Below are 19,686 nucleotides of genomic sequence, written 5' to 3'. Positions count from 1 at the left end.
GTAGCTTCATGTTCTGTTACTGACGTGTTACTGACAACTGAAGAACTTGAAGGAAAGCAAATAACTTGGTGCAAAATGTTTTTTGTTCTGCATCTCTTGGCAAGAATTTTTTAACCTTATTTGTGGAATGAGAAGTTTCTGGGGATGATGTCCCTTTGGAAATGAGGACTTGTGTGAATTAGGACCTACTACAGAAGATAGGGTGATGCAGTAGAATCGTTTAAGTTGAAAAAGAACTTCAGGATCATTCAGTCCAACCGTTAACCCAGCACTGCCAAGTCCACCAGTAAACCATGTCCCTAAGTGCGACATCTACATGTCTTTTAAATACCTCCAGGGGTGGTGATCCCACCAGGTCCCTGGGCTGCCTATTCCAATGCTTGACAACCCTTTTGGTGAAGAAATTTTTCCTGATATCCAATCTAAGCCTCCCCTGGTGCAACTGGAGGCCGTTTCTTCTTGTCCTATTTGTTATTACTTGGGAGAAGAGACGCACCCCCACCTCGCTATAGCCCCCTTTCAGTATTGTAGAGAGCAAGAAGGTCTTCCCTGACCCTCCCTTCCTCCAGGCTAAATACCCTCAGTGCCCTCAGCCGCTCCTCATAAGACTTAAAATACACGCTATACGATGTAATACAACACAATAAACACCATACCATACCATACAATACTGCACCATACCATGCAAAAGAATACATACAAGAGACCTATGCTGAATGTAGCAAAAAATCTAGACTCGAGATCAAATAAGCTTACTGGTAGGTTTTTTTTTGAGCAGCTTTAATACACCTGAATAACCACCGCCGCCAAATACTTACACATACTCATTATTTAATCTGTTTTTAACGTATAGTTTTATTGTGTAAATATTTAAGCGGTCAAAATATTAAAAGCTAAGACAGATTTCATTTACCTTTCATAATTTACACTGTTGGGAGGTAGCTGTAACATTTTCTTTAATTGAAACTTGTGCCCTGATGGTGTCTTGGAGGTGGGAAGGGTGACCCCCTGCTCATCACTGTTACTCAATGAAACTTGCATATTTAAGTGACCGTGATGGGGAACATCTTTTTGGTGGACTTGATATTTAAAAGAGGTGTATGAGGGGAAGTTTGCAGTTCCGTTTCAAGATACTTCAGTTCTGCTTTTTGCCTGTCTTGCTGCTCAATAGCTTTTTTAACTTTCTTGCATTCAGGTCTGAAAAATTTAGCTCTTCTCTGCATGTTACCAGAAGGTGAATCCTTCTCAGAGAACGACACTGTTTCAGTCAGTCCTCCCACAGATGGTGCTCCAAAAAATCATATTGGTGATAAAGCAGTGAAGGGAAGAGATGAGAAGCCAAGCACAGGCTCAGTACACGTTCATTGTAATGTAAGTACCTCTTCTTTCCAGAGCCCCTGCTACCAGTTCGGTGTATGATCTTCAGAAGCTTAAACATCCTATTCTGGATATGTAACTGACATAATGGATAGCAATAATTTCATTCATAGGTAAAAGTTGGGTGCCAAGGGGACAGTTGGTGGTTGGTTTGTCGGTTTTGGTGGTGTTTTTTTTTTTTTTTTATTAGACACAGCTGATTAAAGACCAAGGCATCGTCTTATGTTCTTAAAGGCAACTGATTCACAAAATTGTTGGAGGGGCAAAGATCGTCCTTTCTGAAAGGGTTGTCGTTTCTCCTAGTTGTTAGCACTGTTTAGGTAGGAAAATGAGTTTCCTCCTTTCTATACAGCATATAAAACTGTGACAGCATTACAGTGTAATATTTTATGCACAGAGATATGAGCAAAATAGAAAAATGTATTTTCACCACACAGAAGCTGAAGATATGCATACATCAAAAAATTCTTAACGTATGAAAGGTTTTGGTATTTAAGGAAAAATGTTTGTGAAGTGCGGGTGACTGGCTGCTTCTTTCCATGGCTGTTCCTGCAGGTGTTAAATTTTGTTTTAATCTTGTGGTTCCTTTGTTTTATTTGTAGGGGAAAGGAGATACTCGCAGTGAAATCCAGTCTCCTGCAGAAGATAAAGTAGAAAAACAAGGAAGTGAAAGCAAAGCTGTCCTTGCAAAGAAAGCTGTCTTGAGACAAGAGTCAGATTTGTCTGTGGATGATGATATTTCCCCAGCAGGTAAAAAATTATTCTCGTTTTCCCTGTCACACAAGTATCCATTCATATGCAAAGCAAACAGCTGTATTTTTTTATTGCCAACCCATTTCTGTGTATTTACAAATGTCTTTAATGCGAGTGGTCTGCTTTGTGAAAACCCACCAAGCATACTGCTTTGAACAACTGCTACCTTGTAGTTGGTTTAAAGGATTCTAGAAATCGGAGTAGAATTCCACTGATCTGTATCAATCTACAGAGGTTATGGTTCCTGTTGGTCTGACACAATACTTGTGTATTCTTCCACTCAGAACCAGATAGTAAGTGTCTTGTTCTACTAAAGATGAGTATTGTAAGACTTATGATAGTTAAATGAATCTGTCTGTTGTACTGTCCTTTATATGTTTTTAATAAAGGTGTAAATCCCTTTATCTTTTATACAATTTTATAAAGACTTGCTTTTCAAATTTTAACACAATTTTTTTAATCGTTTTTTTATCCTTAGAATGTAATTATAAGCTGTCACTTCTTTTATTTTTCATATCATTTTTTGGATTTTCTTCTTTTGTTTTAATTTAAAAAGCAGATGACTACCTCTCGGAAGATTCAACCCAAAAGCAAGCAGAGAAGGTTTTAATACCTAGCCAGGAACAAGTTTTTGCTGAATGCTCTCAGAAGAGGATTCTAGGATTGCTGGCAGCAATGTTACCACCTTTCAAATCAGTTAGTTCTTTTTACTTTCAATCTGTGTAGCTTTCTCGGTGTCACAAATAACATGAATAAAATTCATAGTGAATTAAAGGTGGGAGATGGGTTCTTGCTGCTAACGTTATAAAATGCAGATCAGAATGTCTTAAGGCATTTCACATTACTAAGAATGTAAGGGCTGGCTCCTGGGTGGGGGGAGAGGGAAAGGAATTTTACCTTTAAAGCAGTCTATCTTAGCTGTTCAACACCTGCAAAGTTTACATCATCTATTTAGGGTTTATGTGTCAGGTCAGCTTAACAGGTCAACAACTGCAGTAGGAGCCTAGTGTCTCACTTCCTTTTGTCCCCTTAGAAAAAGCATTAGAACAAAATCTTTTGTATGTGCTGTGACTTTGACCAAAAGTCGTGTTTTCTTTCCCTGCCTTACTGAGATTTTTCTTTTTCTGTAGGGCTCCACAATGTCTTTGCTTAACCTGGAACAAATACTGCCACTGATGTTTCAGGTTGTAATCTCAAATGCTGGCCACTTAAATGAAACTTATCATTTAACGCTGGGACTCCTGGGCCAGTTAATCCTGAGGCTTATGCCTGCAGAAGTGGATGCTGCGGTGGCTAAAGTCCTTTCAACCAAACATAATTTGTTTGCTGCGGGAGATGGGTCTACAGTGCCAGAAGGCTGGAAGACAACTCATCTTCTGTTCAGTCTGGGAGCTGTGTGTTTAGACAGGTGCTTTTTACTTTAAACCTATTAGTTGCTCTCTGTTGACTGATGCTGATTTTGTTTCACGTGTGCCTCATGGATAGAGGCTTTTTAATAGAAAATCAATTAAGCCTGTACCCTGATCATGGAAAGGGCTTAGCACCTGCAGCCCTTGTTGCAGTGAGAATCTCTGAATTTCCTTCCGAAAGAAGGCTAGCTGTTGCAGGGTGGTTTGCTTTCCTACGTAGCATGTTGTAGTGGAAGAAGTAAGGTTTGGAAACTTCAAGGAAACTCAAAATACAGTCCTATATTTATTGTGTGACTTGAATTCTGTCCTGTTGATTTACATATCTCTTGTGTAACTTGGCAAGGGAGGAGAGTGTGTCATGTGGTAACTAGCACCAGTGCTCAGTTCTGGATCTGGGCCTTTTCTGTAAAAGTATTAGCAAGATATTTTTTGTATTAGTAAAGTTGCACTGGAACCAGCAAGGAGGGGCAGGGCAGATATTTGGTTTTGAAGATCTTGAGAAAGCTCTCAAGCATTCTAAGATTAATGTCATGCCTGTTACAATATGATAGGGTTATTTCTCATTGTAGCTGTGCTTCACAGGGAAGGGTCTTAAACAAATACAAAAGCATATGAAATTTAAAGAGAGAATATCCAGAGGATCAGCTATGGGGAAAGGGTTTTCTCAAAGACTAACTTCAGAGCAAGGAGGCCAGTGTCTACGTTATTTGTGTAGTCCACAGAGGGTGAGCAGGTGGTCACGTATGAAAGAAATAAAACACTTGCTGTTGTGTCAAGAAAACCTTCTGAGCTCTAAACTAAAATGAGGAGTTAAAGGTAACGATGCTCAGGGACACTTTAATTGGAACTGTAAACCCCCTAAGAAAACAGAGCGGTATTTATGCTGTAGCGATAAAATCCGAAACAGAATTCATGTGTCAGCTGATATGAAAACTTCAACTAGTAGGAAAAACGGTTGTATAGTGATATTAAAGCTATAGCTGTGAAGTAATACACTGTCTTCAGGAAAAGTAGTTTCGGGTAAGTCTGTAGTCAGCCCTCCTAATATACTTACTGACTGCTCTTGCTTTCCAGTCGTGTAGGTCTGGACTGGGCAAGCTCCATGGCAGATATTCTTCGATCTTTGAACTCTTCTGCGCAGTGGCATAATGTGATCGCTGCTTTCACTGACCATTGCATTAAGCAACTGCCCTTCCAGCTAAAGCACACGAATATCTTCACCTTGTTGGTGCTGGTTGGGTTTCCTGAGGTAAGTGGCCTGTCAATACTAAAGGAAACAAAATTGGTTAGAGCTTGTAGGTTTCTATTTCTAAATGCTACAGATTTCATCAATTGGGGACATCCCTTATAAACTGTCCAAACACGGTGTATGTCAGAGTTCACATCTTTCCACTTGTGCACGATTAATGTTTATCTAGTGACAAATAACGCAGCTGGTTTTGCCTTGCATTTCTTTGAGTGCTACTTATAACTATTCTGAGAAAACCAGCTTAGTACGGTTGAGTAACAAAAAGGGCTTTTTATACAAGCAAAACAATCCAATCTCACTCTTGATAGTTGTAACTCTGATATATTGCCTATGTAACGTTAAGCTGGTGGGTTTAGGTGTTTTTTTATATAGAAGTGAACTGCTGTTTTTTAAAGATCAGCAAATACCTGGCAGCAAACAGATGGTTCAGCTAAAAAATACAATACCAATATAAGCAAATGTAACCAATATAAGAGATGACTGTATATTTATAAATATTCCAATCATAACTGAGTATTTTGCTGCAATTTCAGGTGCTGTGTATGGGGACTCGTTCTGTGTACATGGATAATGCTAATGAGCCTCATAATGTGATCATCTTGAAGCATTTCACTGAGAAAAACAGGGCAGTTGTAGTAGACATCAAAACCCGAAAGAGAAAAACAGGTTCTGTGACATTTTTATTTTATCAAAGAATCACAGAGTATTTCCTTCCAGTTTTTAATGGATAGCCAAAAGCATATTTTAACTAGATCGCTTTGTCCAGGTCTGCAGAGGTTGAATTCCATTATTTGTTAAGTTACCTGACAGTCTGCTTGTAGGTTAAATCAAATTGTGAAGCTTCTGCCATTAAACGTTACAGAGATTTGTTTTCTGTTTAAAAATCTAGCATATTTTTTTATTCAGAAAAGGATTTAGGAAACTGTTGAGACCATTTTATTAATTGAGAACTCTCAGAAACAGGCTTTTGATTAAGCAGTTGTTTCTGGTTTGAGATTTAGTTATCGCTTGTGTCTTACCCTTTACAAACATGTGCTTAATGTTTTAAAAGAATTGCAGATTTTAAAAATATACATGCTGCCTCCGAGTAGTTAGGTGCTGCTGTATAAAGGAGAGGTACTCGAAACCTGAATGTTTTGGAGATAGTCCATTTTGTTGCTCCAGAAAAGTTTTTTATGAAGTGCTTGTTTCCACTGTGGTCAAGATGTGCTTACGTGCTAGCAGGTGAAGATCAAGAACAAACGCAACCATACCTGCTATCGATTGATTGCTTCAGAAATGATGCTGTGTTGGCTGTTTTTTCCTGCTCCTGTAAAAAAGCATGCCATAAGGACAGGCCAAACTTCTTTAATCATGTGTCAGGAGTCTATCTTCTCTGCTTTCCTCCTGTCTGGAAGAACTTTTCAAAACAATTTGGATACTCCTAAAATTTTAAAGAAAAACTAAAAAGCTGTACAGCATGAAATAGTGTAAACTCCAGAGAATGTGTCTGGATATTTTAAAAATAATCCATTCTAGGGCACATTGGTAGGGTGTGTTGGCTAAAGGGTATTAAAACCAAACAAATGCCAAACCCACCAGAAAACAACAAAACCCCAGAGCTAAATGCTGCTTCCTGAGCCCTATTCGTTGTACCAGAGAGAATCTTCTTCCTGTATTTCACCTTGTTTAAAAGTTAAGTCAAGCTAAGTATTTAACGTGTAACAAATCAGTTGGGTTTCTAAGAGCGGGGGCTTTCAGCTTTGTCGTACATGACCTAATATTGTGAAGTTAATAAAGCAAAGGTTGTCCTAAGATTTGACTATTGAAATAGTTTAGAAGACACCTGGAAAAACCAACAGGATAAACTGCTTTTTGATAATGAAGAAGGATTTGGATAGAAAAGCTTTTTTGTTTCTTTGTTACTGTTTACATTTTAAACAGTAAGATCAGCAAGATTTATTTCATCATATCAATTGCAGGTCAGAATTTTTTCCATTTTAATTGTAAAATACAGCATGCATTGCTTTGTATGCTGTGCTGTTATGTCTGTTGCCAGAAGTTACCTGGGGGTTTTTTAGCTTGTCCTGAAAAATGAAATAATTTCTTGACTATTCGATGAATCTGAGATAATTTTAGTACAAGGCCATTGTTAGAATGTACTTTGTGCATCATGGATAGTGTTCATGTCTCAGCCTACTCACATCTACTGGTAAGAGATGATTTTGCGACATTTCAAGATGAAACTAGTAAATCGTGTTTTTTATTTCTTGTAGTGAAAGACTACCAGTTGATTCAGAAATGCGGACCAGAAGGCAGCGATTGCCAGACCCAGCTGAGACAGTACCTCCAGCACTTCGTTCTTATAGCCACACACCTCCTGCAAACCAGCATGGACAGCAGCTATGCTGAGGCAGTGGAAGCCACTTGGGTCTTGTCACTCGCTCTAAAGGGGCTTTACAGAACACTGAAGGTATCTTTTGCCTGACACGTAGAATGTAGTAGATAAATACAAGTTTATATTGTACCTTGTGCTACAGGAACTTGGGTATTGACTAGGCACACTGGGGGATCTGACACAAGTTGGTTTCTCCTTCAGCTGGCTCCTTTCATCCCCTCTCTGTAGGGGGCTGGAGACCTCGCTGGGCTTTAAATAGCAGGCATGAGTCTGAGCTGAAACTGGAATCGCTTTTCCTCTGTGGGAGCTGACCGTTGGTGAAAGCTGAAGAAGAAATTTATAGGGATAACACTTTACTGCCCCTTTTCTTACTCTTGGAAGTATTTGAAGAGGGAATCTGTATTTTTTTTGGGCTATCCGGGCAAAACAGATATCCAATTACTACTTTGTGTGTGTCATAGATGATACTCTTAAGATATTTGAAGTGGGGATTTGGATTTTGGGATTTTTTTTTTTTAGGAAAATGAAAGAAAAACACTCCCAATGTAATTCATCTGGGCAGGAAATTTATCCGAGGCCCTGTGGGTAAGGCCTTGCAAGCACTGTGTTGCAATGTTCCCCTTTTACTTAGTTGTGTCTCTGTGTGTAGATTCATGGCTTTAAGGAGATCCAAGCTGCCTTTCTTCAGTCCGGTTTACTCAAGCTTCTCGTGAAGAAATGTAGCAAAGGAACTGGCTTCAGTAAGACCTGGCTTCTCAGAGACTTAGAGGTAAGAAAAGTTACGTTTTTTTTAAAACATCAGGCTTCACGCAGTGGTATGAATATGGCACTGCACTTCCCTTTTGTGAAGAAAGTCTCAAGAGTATTTCTAATTAGTCTTTATAGAAACGTTCACCTAACTGTACCCCTAGATCTGCCATCCTCTGTCCATTATAATTGTGTAGTCTTCCTTATGACTTCTTTAAAGCAGGAGCTGTTATTAATTAATCATAATCTATTTTGTATATTTGAAATTTGCAAGATGAGGCATTAATCACCTACTCAGAACTCAGTTGCGTTCTTCAATTTAAAAAATAATTAGTCTCAAAATAATTATTTTCTCAATTTTTTTTTTACACTTCCGGCTAATCACTTAAATTGCCTTTGTAGCAGCCTGGAAGGTGTAACCCATTTGCAAGATGGGAAATGGTTTGAGTTTTGTGGTTTGGGGTTGGTTTTTTGTCTTTTTTTTTTTTTTTATTAGGTGCTGCTTCTCTTTAGAATAGCATGTGTTAAACACCGTCCAAGTCTTATAATGTTCTTACAAAATGTTGATTGCTGATACGCTAATAATATCTACAGCCGTCACACCATATGCTACCTTTTTTTTCTATGTAGATTTTGTCAATAATGCTGTATTCCTCAAAGAAAGAGATCAGTTCCCTGGCTGAACGTGAAGATACTGAACTGGAAGAAAGGGAGCAGGATCAAGATGTGGAGCAACTCTTTGTTGGTCCTGTTGATTTAGAGCAGAACAAACTTGATCCTCTGGAGGGTTTGGATGAAGCCACCAAAATATGCTTCTTGGTACTTGAACATAACTTTACTTCCTTTGAAGTTACTGTGAATTTGCTAGTTGTATAAAATATTTGGTAGTTTATATGGCTGGTTTTCTTGTAAATTTACAGAATATGGGTCTATGATTTCAGTGCCTCATTTTCTAAAGGAAATAAACTAGAGCTACAGTAATGAACACTACAAAATTGCAATAAAGATTTTTGCTAAATTCCTTTTCATTTTTACTAATCCAGATATTAAGTTCATTAATTATCTACCTATATGAGAAGTGGCAAAATAATACCTAGGTTGCCCTTAAAGAAATTCAGATTTCTATTTCCCCTGTAATGTCATCTTTTTGAGTTTTATTTTATGTGTTTTTGGTTTGTGGGTTTTTTTGTCTCCTTGCTCAGATGACACATGATGCACTTAACGCACCTCTCCATATTCTGCGAGCCATGTATGAGTTGCAAATGAAAAGAACAGATTCTTTTTTCCTGGAAGTTCAAGAGAGGTATGTGAAAGTCTGGGTCCAGCAGAAACCCAAAATGACTAGATGTGAGTGGTAACCTAAAATCTAATAGGTGCTGAATAGAATTTGTTCAGAGGATACCATTTGTTTTTTTCATGTGTGAAAAAGTAAGGAAATAAACTCCTACAAAGTTGTATGTGTAGAAACGAGTCCCCATCTTCTGAAATACGTTGCACATTCTTTTCAATATGATAACTCCCCTATGAAGATCTACTATGTTTCTAAATTATTCTAGTGAGGCAGAGTGGAGAGCTTACATGTAGCTTCTAGTAATCAAAGCATGTTGTGGAGCCACCATGTTCTTGCAGAGCTGAGTGATTTTATAACATTTACAACTTTTTGACTTGTTGAAACAGGGAAGTTAGTTAACATAATAGAAATAGGCAGAATTTAATGAATCTTATTAAAACAGAAGGTGGAAAGATTTAATTTGCATTTAATGGTACTAATGTAGTTTGCATTACTTTTGAAACACCAGTCTTGTTTGTTTTTTTTTTTCTTTTGTCTCTTTTAAGGTTTGATGGAGATGTAATTACAACAGATGAGAGGATCCGAACACTGGCTCAGAAATGGCAACCCAGCAAGCGCTTGAGGTTGGAGGAGCAGAGTTCAAAAGCAGTAGATACAGATATGATCATCTTGCCATGTTTGGTATGTACATCTCCACAAAAAGGAGCAGCTGTGAAATAATTCATTCAGGCATTGAGTAACTTCATGTTTGTTTTGTAACTTCAAACCTGATATTTTTAATTTTTTTTGACATAATGTGTTGTTAAAGGTTTATGTCAAAATGAATGAGCAGGTACAATGAGAAGCAAATACTTCTTGTAATTTCTTAAGTAAGGGAGAGAACTTGATTCTCAGGTCAGGGGAACAAATTATGATTGCACATTGTAACTTTTTCTCTTTAAACAAGAGAGATTGTAGCTCATTACCGTAAGCTTATGCAGTGTTACTGTTTGGGCATATTATTGTTATCTTACAGTAATTCCAACAGAACAAGGAAACTATGAATTTGTCTTGTAAAGTGAACACCACGCTTGCAAGCTTTAGGTTTTGCATTCAATGGCGTGGTCCTACAGCTCTTTGCTTTATTTTGGGTGCTGATTCCTGGGCCTGTGTGTATCACCAGCACGGTTGTCTTATCAGTTGCGTAGCAAAGTGGATCAGGGGCTTTCTGAAGTAGTTTCGCATAAATATAAGAAAAAAAAAATTAGGCCTTACAACAGCTTATACAGAGGCTGTGAAATATCTACCCCAGAAATTCTCCAAGCTTAGCTGGACAAAGCTTTAGTTGTGAAGTTGACTCAGCTTTAAGTCAGATTTGGCCCAAACTATCTCCGAAGGTCCCTCCCAAATTGCCTCACCCTGTGTCACACGTAGCATGGCATTTTTGTTGCTTTACCTTTGTGGGTCAGCTTAAAGTAATGCTTCTGGTTAGAATTCTGCTGTTTCTGCTCGTGTGCACAGTCATGAATGAATGCATCAGTGCATAGGGAAGTCTGTTGACATAAACGGTCTTTTTGAGGAATTCTGTCCCTGTAGGTGTGTGAGAGAGAACACTTCTCTGTTCTTGGATGCATCTCATTTTTCAGTATGCAAAAGACAAATTCCTTTGTAAATTCAGCTTGCAGTCTGATGGGCTGGTCAGATATCCAAACATAAGGAAGTAAATTGTTGAGAGCCTATTTTCAAACTTGCATTTCTTTTTTTTTGGCAGTCAAAGCCTGCACTGTGCGATAAAGCAACAGAAGAAACCAATCCAGTCGCCCAGAAACTGATAACCAACACGGAGAGTGATCTGCAGCTTAGTTATGCCAAGCAACGTCGCACTAAGAGTTCAATACTCCTACACAAGGAGCTGGACTCTAGAAGTAAAAAGGCCGTGAGGGATTACCTGTATCGTGTGAATGAGGCAACTGCTGTTCTTTATGCCAGGCATGTGCTGGCATCTTTGTTAGCTGAGTGGCCAGATGATGTGGCAATAAATGAGGAAATCCTAGATCTTAGCGGCCCAGCTCATATGACATACATACTGGACATGCTTATGCAGCTGGAGGAGAAGCAGTTATGGGAAAAAGTAAGTGGATTTCACTTATACGTGTGAACAAACCCTGTGCCTACATGCCCACGTGCCACGAGACTCTTAACAAAAATACTTGCAGTTCCTTTTTTAAACTAAATTAAAACTCCAGAATTTAAATTAGTTCTGAAAAAGCGGTTGGAATCTGTCAGTGTCTTAATGTACCGATTTTGTTAACAGAAAATGGAAAAAACAGCTCCATGGAGACAACTCTTTCAGTTCTGAAAGAGCTATATGAAAAAATAAATCTTATAGAGAAATAGGTGAAATAGGCAGCCTGTTTTGTACAGCTGCTTTTTGTTAGCTCTCAATGTGTGTATTCTAATGCCTGCTACTCCATTGATGAGCTGACTGTTACTGTGGTGGAAGTGATCTTGGAATTATAAGAAAAGTGTTGTAATGAAAATGTGAGCTCGATGCTTCACAGTGGTCGAAGCAAATCAAGTGCTGGGACTCTTCAAAGAAGGAATCAGAAATAAAACAGAAGGCGTTGGTATGCTGCTGAACCAATAGCATGCTGTCATCTGGACTACAGCATGTGACCTGACTACCTCATCTCATTAAAAAAAAAATAAATAAATTAAGAAGTTGCAGTACAACTGGAAGAGGTCTGGAGAAGAGCGGCAGAAATTATTGTAGCCATGAAATAACTTGAATACGAGGAACCAACTAGTTTTCTTCATCCTGGATCTTTGCCTTGTGGGGGGCATCAAGAGAGGAGTAGTAATAAAAAAAAAATAAATCTGTTCACTTTCTCTGTAGTTTTAAAACAGTAAGCGGCATACGAAAGTTAACAGCAAGTGTTATTCACTGACCGTCCCAGTAAGAAAACAAAGGAGGGTCAGATTACGGTAATAAGTGGCAGGTCCAAAACAAACCAAAAGAACTGGTTCTTGACAGAGTATGCCATTGAAATTGTTGCTGCAGGGTGTTTATATAGGTTCAGAAAATGACAGGATGAACTGATAGAATGAAAATCTGTTAAAGGAATATTAAATACAGAAGTGGAGCCTTTGTCTTAGGCTATTCTGCAAGTGTGTGGAGGCAAAGAACTTGTTCAGGAAACTATGCTACGTAGTGCCTTTTGGTTTTGTAAATTCCTTTTCCCCAAGAAATCAAGTTTTGGCTGACTTGGAGATGAGCCTTTTGGTGTGAGCTAGTGTTACGTTTTATATGAGTAGTTAGAAAATTGCTGGTGAAGAGATGGAATAGGTTGCTATATAGGTTGCTCCTGGAAAGGGCCTGGAGTAGCAGGACTCCTGATGAGAGCTTTTGTGCACTTTTGAAAAATAAGAAAACACATTTATTTGTATTTTTAAAGACCCAGCTCTTGCACCTAGTGCTTTCAAACACTGCAGCCACTTAACTGCCACTTAATTATTCCTTCTTATGCATGGAGTTGTACACTTTGAAGGCTAAAACATGACATTTCTAGTCGATCAAAACCTGTAGGTGTAGAAGTATGTTAACAAAATTGTTTATCTTCCTTGTTTACAGCTGTAGTGTACTGTTAATTATTTTATGGATTAGCCTTGATTCTAGCATTTGTGGAAAGAGATGTATCTAATAGCTGTCGCATTTTTTTATCAGATAAAGACTGAAAGATCGGGAGCAGAGGACAGAGTAAAGTCTTCTGCACTTACAGAGATGACAGTTGTAAACATCATTTGTAAATTTGTCTTGTTTCTTGCAGCTTGAGTCTCTCTTCTGAAATGTTGTGTCGCTAGAAATGACTCATGTCAGTCATCAGCATGCACACGTGTAAATGTTGTTTTGATGGCAAATTACACTTATGTCACATGTTGCTTCTCCCCAGATTCTGCAGAAAGTACTGCATGGGTGCAACGAGAGCATGCTAGGCACAATGGCACTGACAGCTTGCCAGTTCATGGAGGAACCCGGAATGGCAGTCCAGATGCGTGAATCTAAACATCCTTATAACAACAATACTAATTTTGAGGTGAGGTAATACGTGTAGTGCAGGGCAGTGGATTTGCATGACTTGAAGATTTGTTGACAAACATCAAGGTGGTTGGAGCAGAAGTCTCAGCCTGTGGGGCTTCTGTGCTCGAAGCACCTGTGAAGTATCTGTTCAGTCTTGCTTTTGAAAAGACTGATGCCAGATCACTGAGGCCTTTCCCTGTAAAGAAATGTGTCCAGTAAGGCACTTTAATGTCCTAATTCAAAGAAAAGTGCATCACTTAAATGCTTTTACGATGCATGTGTTTGAATCAGATCATACTCTTAAATTGTTTCTGGGCCTTAATGAGCAAATATTTCTACCCTTTCATCCAAAGGTCTGTTTTGCTTGGTTTGTTACTTCCTTGTGCTATTTGACAAAAGCTAGGAGCGGAGTCTTTTTTTTTTTTTTTTTTCTTGTATTTCTCATACTAGACTATTTTCTCCTGACACAAACAGCTTCTGATTTCTTTTTCTTGGTGTTGTTTGAAAGCGTTTTTCTAATATAGTTTGGTAAGTAATTATTGCCTCTGGGCAGACTTGGGATTTTAATTTCCCTGCAGATCTGACCCTTCTGATTTTTGTTTTTAAAATGCATATAAGCCTTTAGCTTCTGGCAGCGAGATCGGTATCAGCAACATTACTGCTTTTAAGAAAACCAAAGCATAGCTGATAATTAATTTTGCATGCTTAACAGTTAATATAAGCAATAGGCCATGCTTTACGTTGGTTAAATCAATGCTGCATAAAAATACGATAGAGGTTTTTTTCCTGTGGAGATGCTGTAATATTTGTTGTATCTCCCTTGTTTGTATGGTGAAAGTTAAGCAGCCACTTGATAATAGAGTATTACAGCATACAAAGAGCATATGTTTATTTCTCAGGATAAAGTTCACATTCCCGGTGCTATCTACCTCTCAATCAAATTTGACTCTCAGTGTAATACAGAAGAAGGCTGTGATGAGTTGCTCATGTCCAGCAGCAGTGATTTCCAGCAGGATCGGCACAGCTTCAGTGGGTCTCCACAGAAATGGAATGATTTCGAGCTTCCAGGTGAGTATGCGGCATTTCACAGTGCGAATGTATAGAGTATTGCGGATATCTGGGACTCCTGAAAGTACTGAAAGAGGAGAGTTAAATGCGGATGTTCCTGAGATGTGTGTGGGGAAAAAAATAAACCTTTTCTTGTCCCAATCTGTTTGTTCTGACGTCTTGCATTTGTTTCTTAAAAGTAGGCTTATCTGTTGTTCTGCTACTTGACCTTTTTTTCCACACCCCAGTCAAAGCATGCACTTAGCTACTGGAAACAAATTTTGATCTTGATTCTGTTCCAACACAGTCCGTGTTCTGCACAATATTCACTTACGTTGTTTCTGCCTTGTCTTACTTTCCACAGGAAGCACATTTTTATTAAAAAAAAAAGGAAAAAAGAAAGATAGGCTTATCTTTTGTCTCTGTGCTATACTAGTGCTCGGAGCAAACATTGTGTGCCAATGCCTTGTCTCCGGTTATTGCCACCGAGCATAGCTGAAAAAAAATCAGTCATTTGACTGACGACCCCAGTCTGTAGTCTCTAAGCTCAGTTTTGATAACACAGTAGCTAATGCCGGTGAGCTGAAGGGCTGCATGATCCCATGCTGCTTTTAAGCTGTTTTAACCCACTGAGCACCGTGGCATTGCAGGAAGCTTTTCACTGCGAGCACTGTCAGTAGCTGTAAATAGATTGAAGAACTTTCTTAGCAAAGCAGTTTGGGTTACAAGGCGCTATTTAGAAACAAATGCGTGCTTTGCAGAAATATTTTGGATTTTTTATGGACTTCTGTCTTCCTTTTCCTCCCGAATAGTTGCGGAGGTTTGCCAAGAAACTGAACTTTGAGATCCATTGTTTTGGAGCAGAGTTGGCTGTGCAACTTGGAGTTTCACCTTGTCAAACTTCATTTCCAGCCAAAGCTGTCTGGGTGAAGGCTTTTGATTTCCACTCAGCAGGCTTTAGCTGCAACCAGGCATTTGAAGGCTTCTGGGCTTTTCGTTTGATGGCAGGGCTTTCTCAAGACTCTTAGGAGTAGGAGAGAGCAATGGCTCCATTTTGTGATGAAAAGGGGAACAGAGTTTTAGATACTCTTTTTTTTAAAAATTATTTTTTTAATCCTAAAAATGTTTTCAACATTGTTCTTCCTGAAACTGAAAAATCTGCTTCCCAATGAAAACTTGTGCCAGGGTGATAGGATTTTTCATGGAACAGGAGGAAAGTTTAAGTTTTAACCAGATCTAATATTACAGAGCACGATAGGTAAGGTTGTCTTGTTTGGTGTTACAGCTAGCTACCAGTGTTCATCTCTGTGAAGCTGTAGATGCTACAATGACATAAACTTCTTGAATGTTCCACTGCCTGATTGTGAAATGATTGAACCTTTTGATCGTTCTTCCCCTTCTAAGTGGTTAACGGTTTTGTTCCCTGGAGTAAAAGTGTGCAACTTAATTTTCTGACATGTAAAAGCATCGCAACTTCACTTCAACGTTTTTTTTAACCTTTTGTTTAATGGACTGTGAACTTGGCTGCTTGTTTAGAGGTTCTCTTTTCATAAATCATAACAGATTGGGAACACAGTTGGAAAAGTGAAGTTTAACTGTGTACAGTACAGAGTTTCTTTAACTTCTGTGTAGTTGACAAAAATGTAAGAGACATTATCCTTGTATCTTTACACAGTGGAAACCATTCTGCGTTTTGCTTCAGCCTCCTGTTTATCATGCTGCTCTGTGCGTTTTGTAATTACCAAAAAGTAATAGATCACCTCTTGAATGACGATATCTAGGATTAATTTATGACATCTTTTCAATTGATGGTATATGTGATAGCATAAGTGACTTAGAAGGTAGTAATGTGGATTTTCTTACTTCCCTTGTACGCAGGAGACACACTCTACTACCGATTTACTTCTGACATGAGTAACACTGAGTGGGGTTATAAGTTTACAGTGACAGCAGGTCATCTTGGAAGGTTCCAGACAGGTAAGCGCTGCACAGAATGTATTGGAAAGGACTTTCTGGAATTATTTTGCCAGATTTTGACAGACTTGTGGTTATCCCTGGGTTTTTTTGGCTTAGAATTTGCTTTCTCCAATATTCTGGCAACGATGTGATTGGTTTTGTTCAAGTCAAAACTGGACTAATGTCTCTTACTTACTGTGACTTTGTGCTAGAAATACCAAATCTTCGCCGGCACTTGGAGATAGCAATTATAAAATGGTTAGTTGTAGTCAAAGTCTCACTATATGACAGTAATTACGTGCAGGATTTAGGAAATGCTGCAAGGTGCTGTAATTGGAAAAGAAATCAATGCAATTGTGTTTTGAAAAGTAGCTCTCCTTTAAAATAGGTTGGTTCTGGATCTAATTTCTATATATAGCAGAAAAGGTTTTCTTAGTTTCTTTCAGAGTTTAAATATTTTAATGAAATTGAGGGTGGTGAATGATTTGCAACCAGCAAAACTTTACTGCATATCACATAATAGTGAGAACCAGTGTTTTGTTTGCCTTGTTTAGGCAAAACTTTAATTTCAGGTAAGAATCTTTGTAATTTTTGTCTAAGTTGTTCCCCAGAAAAGGCTTGTGATGTCAGGATTTAATCTATGATTATCCCAGATTTTATTTTTTTTTTTAGTTTATTTGCGGGGTGGGGGGTTGTTTGTTTTTTGGTTAATTTATTTCTTGTTTGCCAGACCAATACTTAGTATATGGAGAAGAGAAAACTAAGTATCTGAACAGAATGGGGCCCTACAAAAATAACAGCTGTTTGACTTTTTTTTTTTTTTTTTTCCTTCCCCCCCCCCTGCCCCCCAGGATTTGAAATTCTAAAGCAGATGCTGTCTGAAGAAAGGGTAGTTCCTCACCTCCCACTGGCCAAAATCTGGGAATGGCAGGTCGGGGTAGCGTGCCGTCAGACCGGGCACCAGCGTTTGAAGGCTATCCATTTGCTCTTGAAGATAGTGCAGTGCAGCGCCCAGAGGTAAGTGCACTGCTCTGTGTCATGCACTAAAAGGAAAAGGGCCAGAGAAGAAAAAGTGACTTAAGCTAATATTATTTTGAAGCCAGAAAGCCACGATTTGAAGTAGGTATTCTTAATTTGCCTTTCAGATACAATTCACAGTGCCTCAATAGCAGAAATTTATTATAAGGGAGTTTGTGCGTGGGTTTTTTTTTTAAATTTTCTCTTCCTTCTTGGCTTTTAAAAAAGGTCCAATTAATTCGAATGTTGTAAAGAAAAAATCACCCTGAAACAGAACAAAAAATAGATTCCAGTTAATTTTCTAGAAATTAATTTTTTAGAACTGTGTTGTTTGTATTAGTTGTACTTCAGAATTAAGGTGAAGGTGGAATAATAAACTGGTGAAATGATGAACTGATTCTCTGTAAAGTAAATAACTTTTATTATTTTTAGTTGTACCGCTAAGCCTCTAATTGAGTTTTAGAAGGGATATATGGGCTAATGCTTAAGTATGTATGGCATGGGTGTTTCTTAAGAAAATGTTGAGCTTTTATAGTGTTTTGCAAATGTGTATAGTCACATTCATTCAGTAGAAATGCTGGAAACAAAAGACAACAGTGCTGGAATGCTGACACTTATCTCTGTTATGTCCCTTCAGTTCAGGAAAAGCAAAATCACGAATACAACAGCATTCTACTAGCTCGCTTCGTTAAAGTGTCAAAAAGTATATTCACATGTAGTGTACGTAAACTCGTTGCTTGACTCTGTGTAGATTTGAGATACACTGATCTGCATCCAAGTCTGAAAAACTGATTTTGGTATTACTTGTAGTCACAGATTTGTGGTGGGGTTTTTTTGTTTGTTTGTTTTTCCCCAAGTTCCATTGAGTTTTTTCATCAGAAAATGCCTTTGTCATGTGGACAATAAATGTAATTGCTAAAAGATCACGTCTCTGTTGTGCTTATAACATTAAATATTTTTCTTAGCTAATCAGATGGTAGGTTCTGAAATTGTTTCCCCCGTCTCCCCTGTCCCCTACTGAACAATATTTGTCATGCTATCTGTATGATGAGTGACATTTGGGTTAGCCAGCTTTAACTCAGGAGTAAGAAGGAGGCAGGGTTGAAGTTGTTTGTCGAGCTATATGTAATTTTTTGTCTGTCTGCCCTATACAAGGGTATTGCCTGCTCAGTGCTGTAGTTCGGTATTGTATAATTTCCAGCAGTGGAGCTAGAGCATTTAGCACAGCGATATATATAGCTATTTTAAAGTTCTCATTTCAGGAGGCCACTCAGTTTTAGAAAAATTATTTAGATCTGTTCATGGGTATGAGGTTTTCTCACTTCACAGATTCAGAATGGAATTCATTGTGCTGAAACACCTGACTGAAATTAGATTTTTAAATACTACTTGTGTTTCTCCCTTTGTTTACACATCTGTCAAAACTATGGGTTTGTTCTCTTAAATTTGTTTGGGTTTCCCCCCCTGCCCCCTCCCAGAAACAGGCGTAAGACCATGATTACTCACTATTTCATTTAAATCACTTTTTCTTTTTCTTTTTTTCCCCCCAGGGACTGTGACCTCACGCTGTTGAAGCCACTTTGGCAGCTTTTTACCCATATGGAAAACAACTTGTGTCATGACATGACGAAGCCTGGTATTCTCCTTCCTCTTCATCGTGCACTTGCAGAACTCTTCTTCGTTACAGAAAACAGAGTTACTGTAAGCAGTTCCTCAGTTCCTATCCCTTCTCTCCCCAGCTGGGAATGATATGTAGTGCAGCATCAAATTAAATGCACTTTTCCTTTGTCCTGGTGAAGTTCATCAGTTTTAGAAACATAAAATGCTTCAGAAACGTAAACAACTTTCTCTTGTGGAGTCTGGTAGCAAATTCTAATAGAGGGGCATGCTGTTTGCTTATCCATCCTGGGGCCTTAAGTAATAATAGTTGTGACTCTTCCTTGTGCAATTAAGGCAGTAGGCCGTAAAGCCACTCTTTATTCTGAGAGGAGTGCTGGTTTAATAATTAATTTAAAGGTATTTGAATGTGGTTTTCCGTGAGTTGATTTGGAACGCTACATATGAACAGCCTGTAATGAACTGATCTCCGTGGTCACAAACTGTTCTAGTCCAGGAGAGTCTTGTGTGCAGTTCTGATAGCTTTGGTTCTTGGGAACTGCTGTAATGATCAGCATTTTCAAGTTAATTAGTAGGGTGATACCTTTGGTAGAAACGTTGGTGTTCATAGAATGCTTTCTGGCTGCAGGAGCTTGGATCTATACAGGAGTATTTGCTTGCCTTAAATACTGAAGATCATCTTCATCGCTGCACAGCACAGGTAATAAAATTGCACGACCCCGGCGATGGGGGGGGTTGTGCTATTTTTCTGGCAGAGACAATGAATAACTTCGGATTGCCCAGTGGAGT

At 38.6% G+C, this 19,686-nt stretch overlaps 1 protein-coding gene across 4 annotated transcripts in view; it reads left to right on the top strand.

Annotated features, from left to right (window-relative positions):
• The window catches only part of ZZEF1 (zinc finger ZZ-type and EF-hand domain containing 1), a 60,576-nt gene that overhangs the window by 37,352 nt on the left and 3,538 nt on the right, over nt 1-19,686 (top strand). For 3 of the 4 annotated variants that reach the window (XR_008821515.1, XM_056336750.1, XM_056336732.1), the window contains exons 37-54: nt 1,196-1,371; nt 1,980-2,127; nt 2,687-2,826; nt 3,261-3,538; nt 4,614-4,788; nt 5,322-5,454; nt 7,044-7,240; nt 7,815-7,934; nt 8,543-8,731; nt 9,115-9,215; nt 9,749-9,884; nt 10,954-11,313; nt 13,133-13,276; nt 14,160-14,328; nt 16,186-16,284; nt 17,115-17,280; nt 18,831-18,981; nt 19,526-19,597. Coding sequence is in view for 3 of the 4 variants with exons in the window: in XM_056336750.1 (XP_056192725.1) it covers nt 1,196-1,371; nt 1,980-2,127; nt 2,687-2,826; nt 3,261-3,538; nt 4,614-4,788; nt 5,322-5,454; nt 7,044-7,240; nt 7,815-7,934; nt 8,543-8,731; nt 9,115-9,215; nt 9,749-9,884; nt 10,954-11,313; nt 13,133-13,276; nt 14,160-14,328; nt 16,186-16,284; nt 17,115-17,280; nt 18,831-18,981; nt 19,526-19,597 (2,954 nt within the window). In the remaining variant the exon portion in view is untranslated. The remainder of the gene's footprint in view (nt 1-1,195; nt 1,372-1,979; nt 2,128-2,686; nt 2,827-3,260; nt 3,539-4,613; nt 4,789-5,321; nt 5,455-7,043; nt 7,241-7,814; nt 7,935-8,542; nt 8,732-9,114; nt 9,216-9,748; nt 9,885-10,953; nt 11,314-13,132; nt 13,277-14,159; nt 14,329-16,185; nt 16,285-17,114; nt 17,281-18,830; nt 18,982-19,525; nt 19,598-19,686) is intronic. The other variant, XM_056336743.1, reaches the window with a different exon arrangement.

Source organism: Falco biarmicus, chromosome 1 (genome assembly GCF_023638135.1).
Source record: "Falco biarmicus isolate bFalBia1 chromosome 1, bFalBia1.pri, whole genome shotgun sequence".
In the NCBI taxonomy this organism is placed as follows: Eukaryota; Metazoa; Chordata; class Aves; order Falconiformes; family Falconidae; genus Falco; species Falco biarmicus.
The sequence above is the reverse complement of the archived record's forward strand: the minus strand, read 5'-3'. Positions and strand labels throughout refer to the sequence as shown.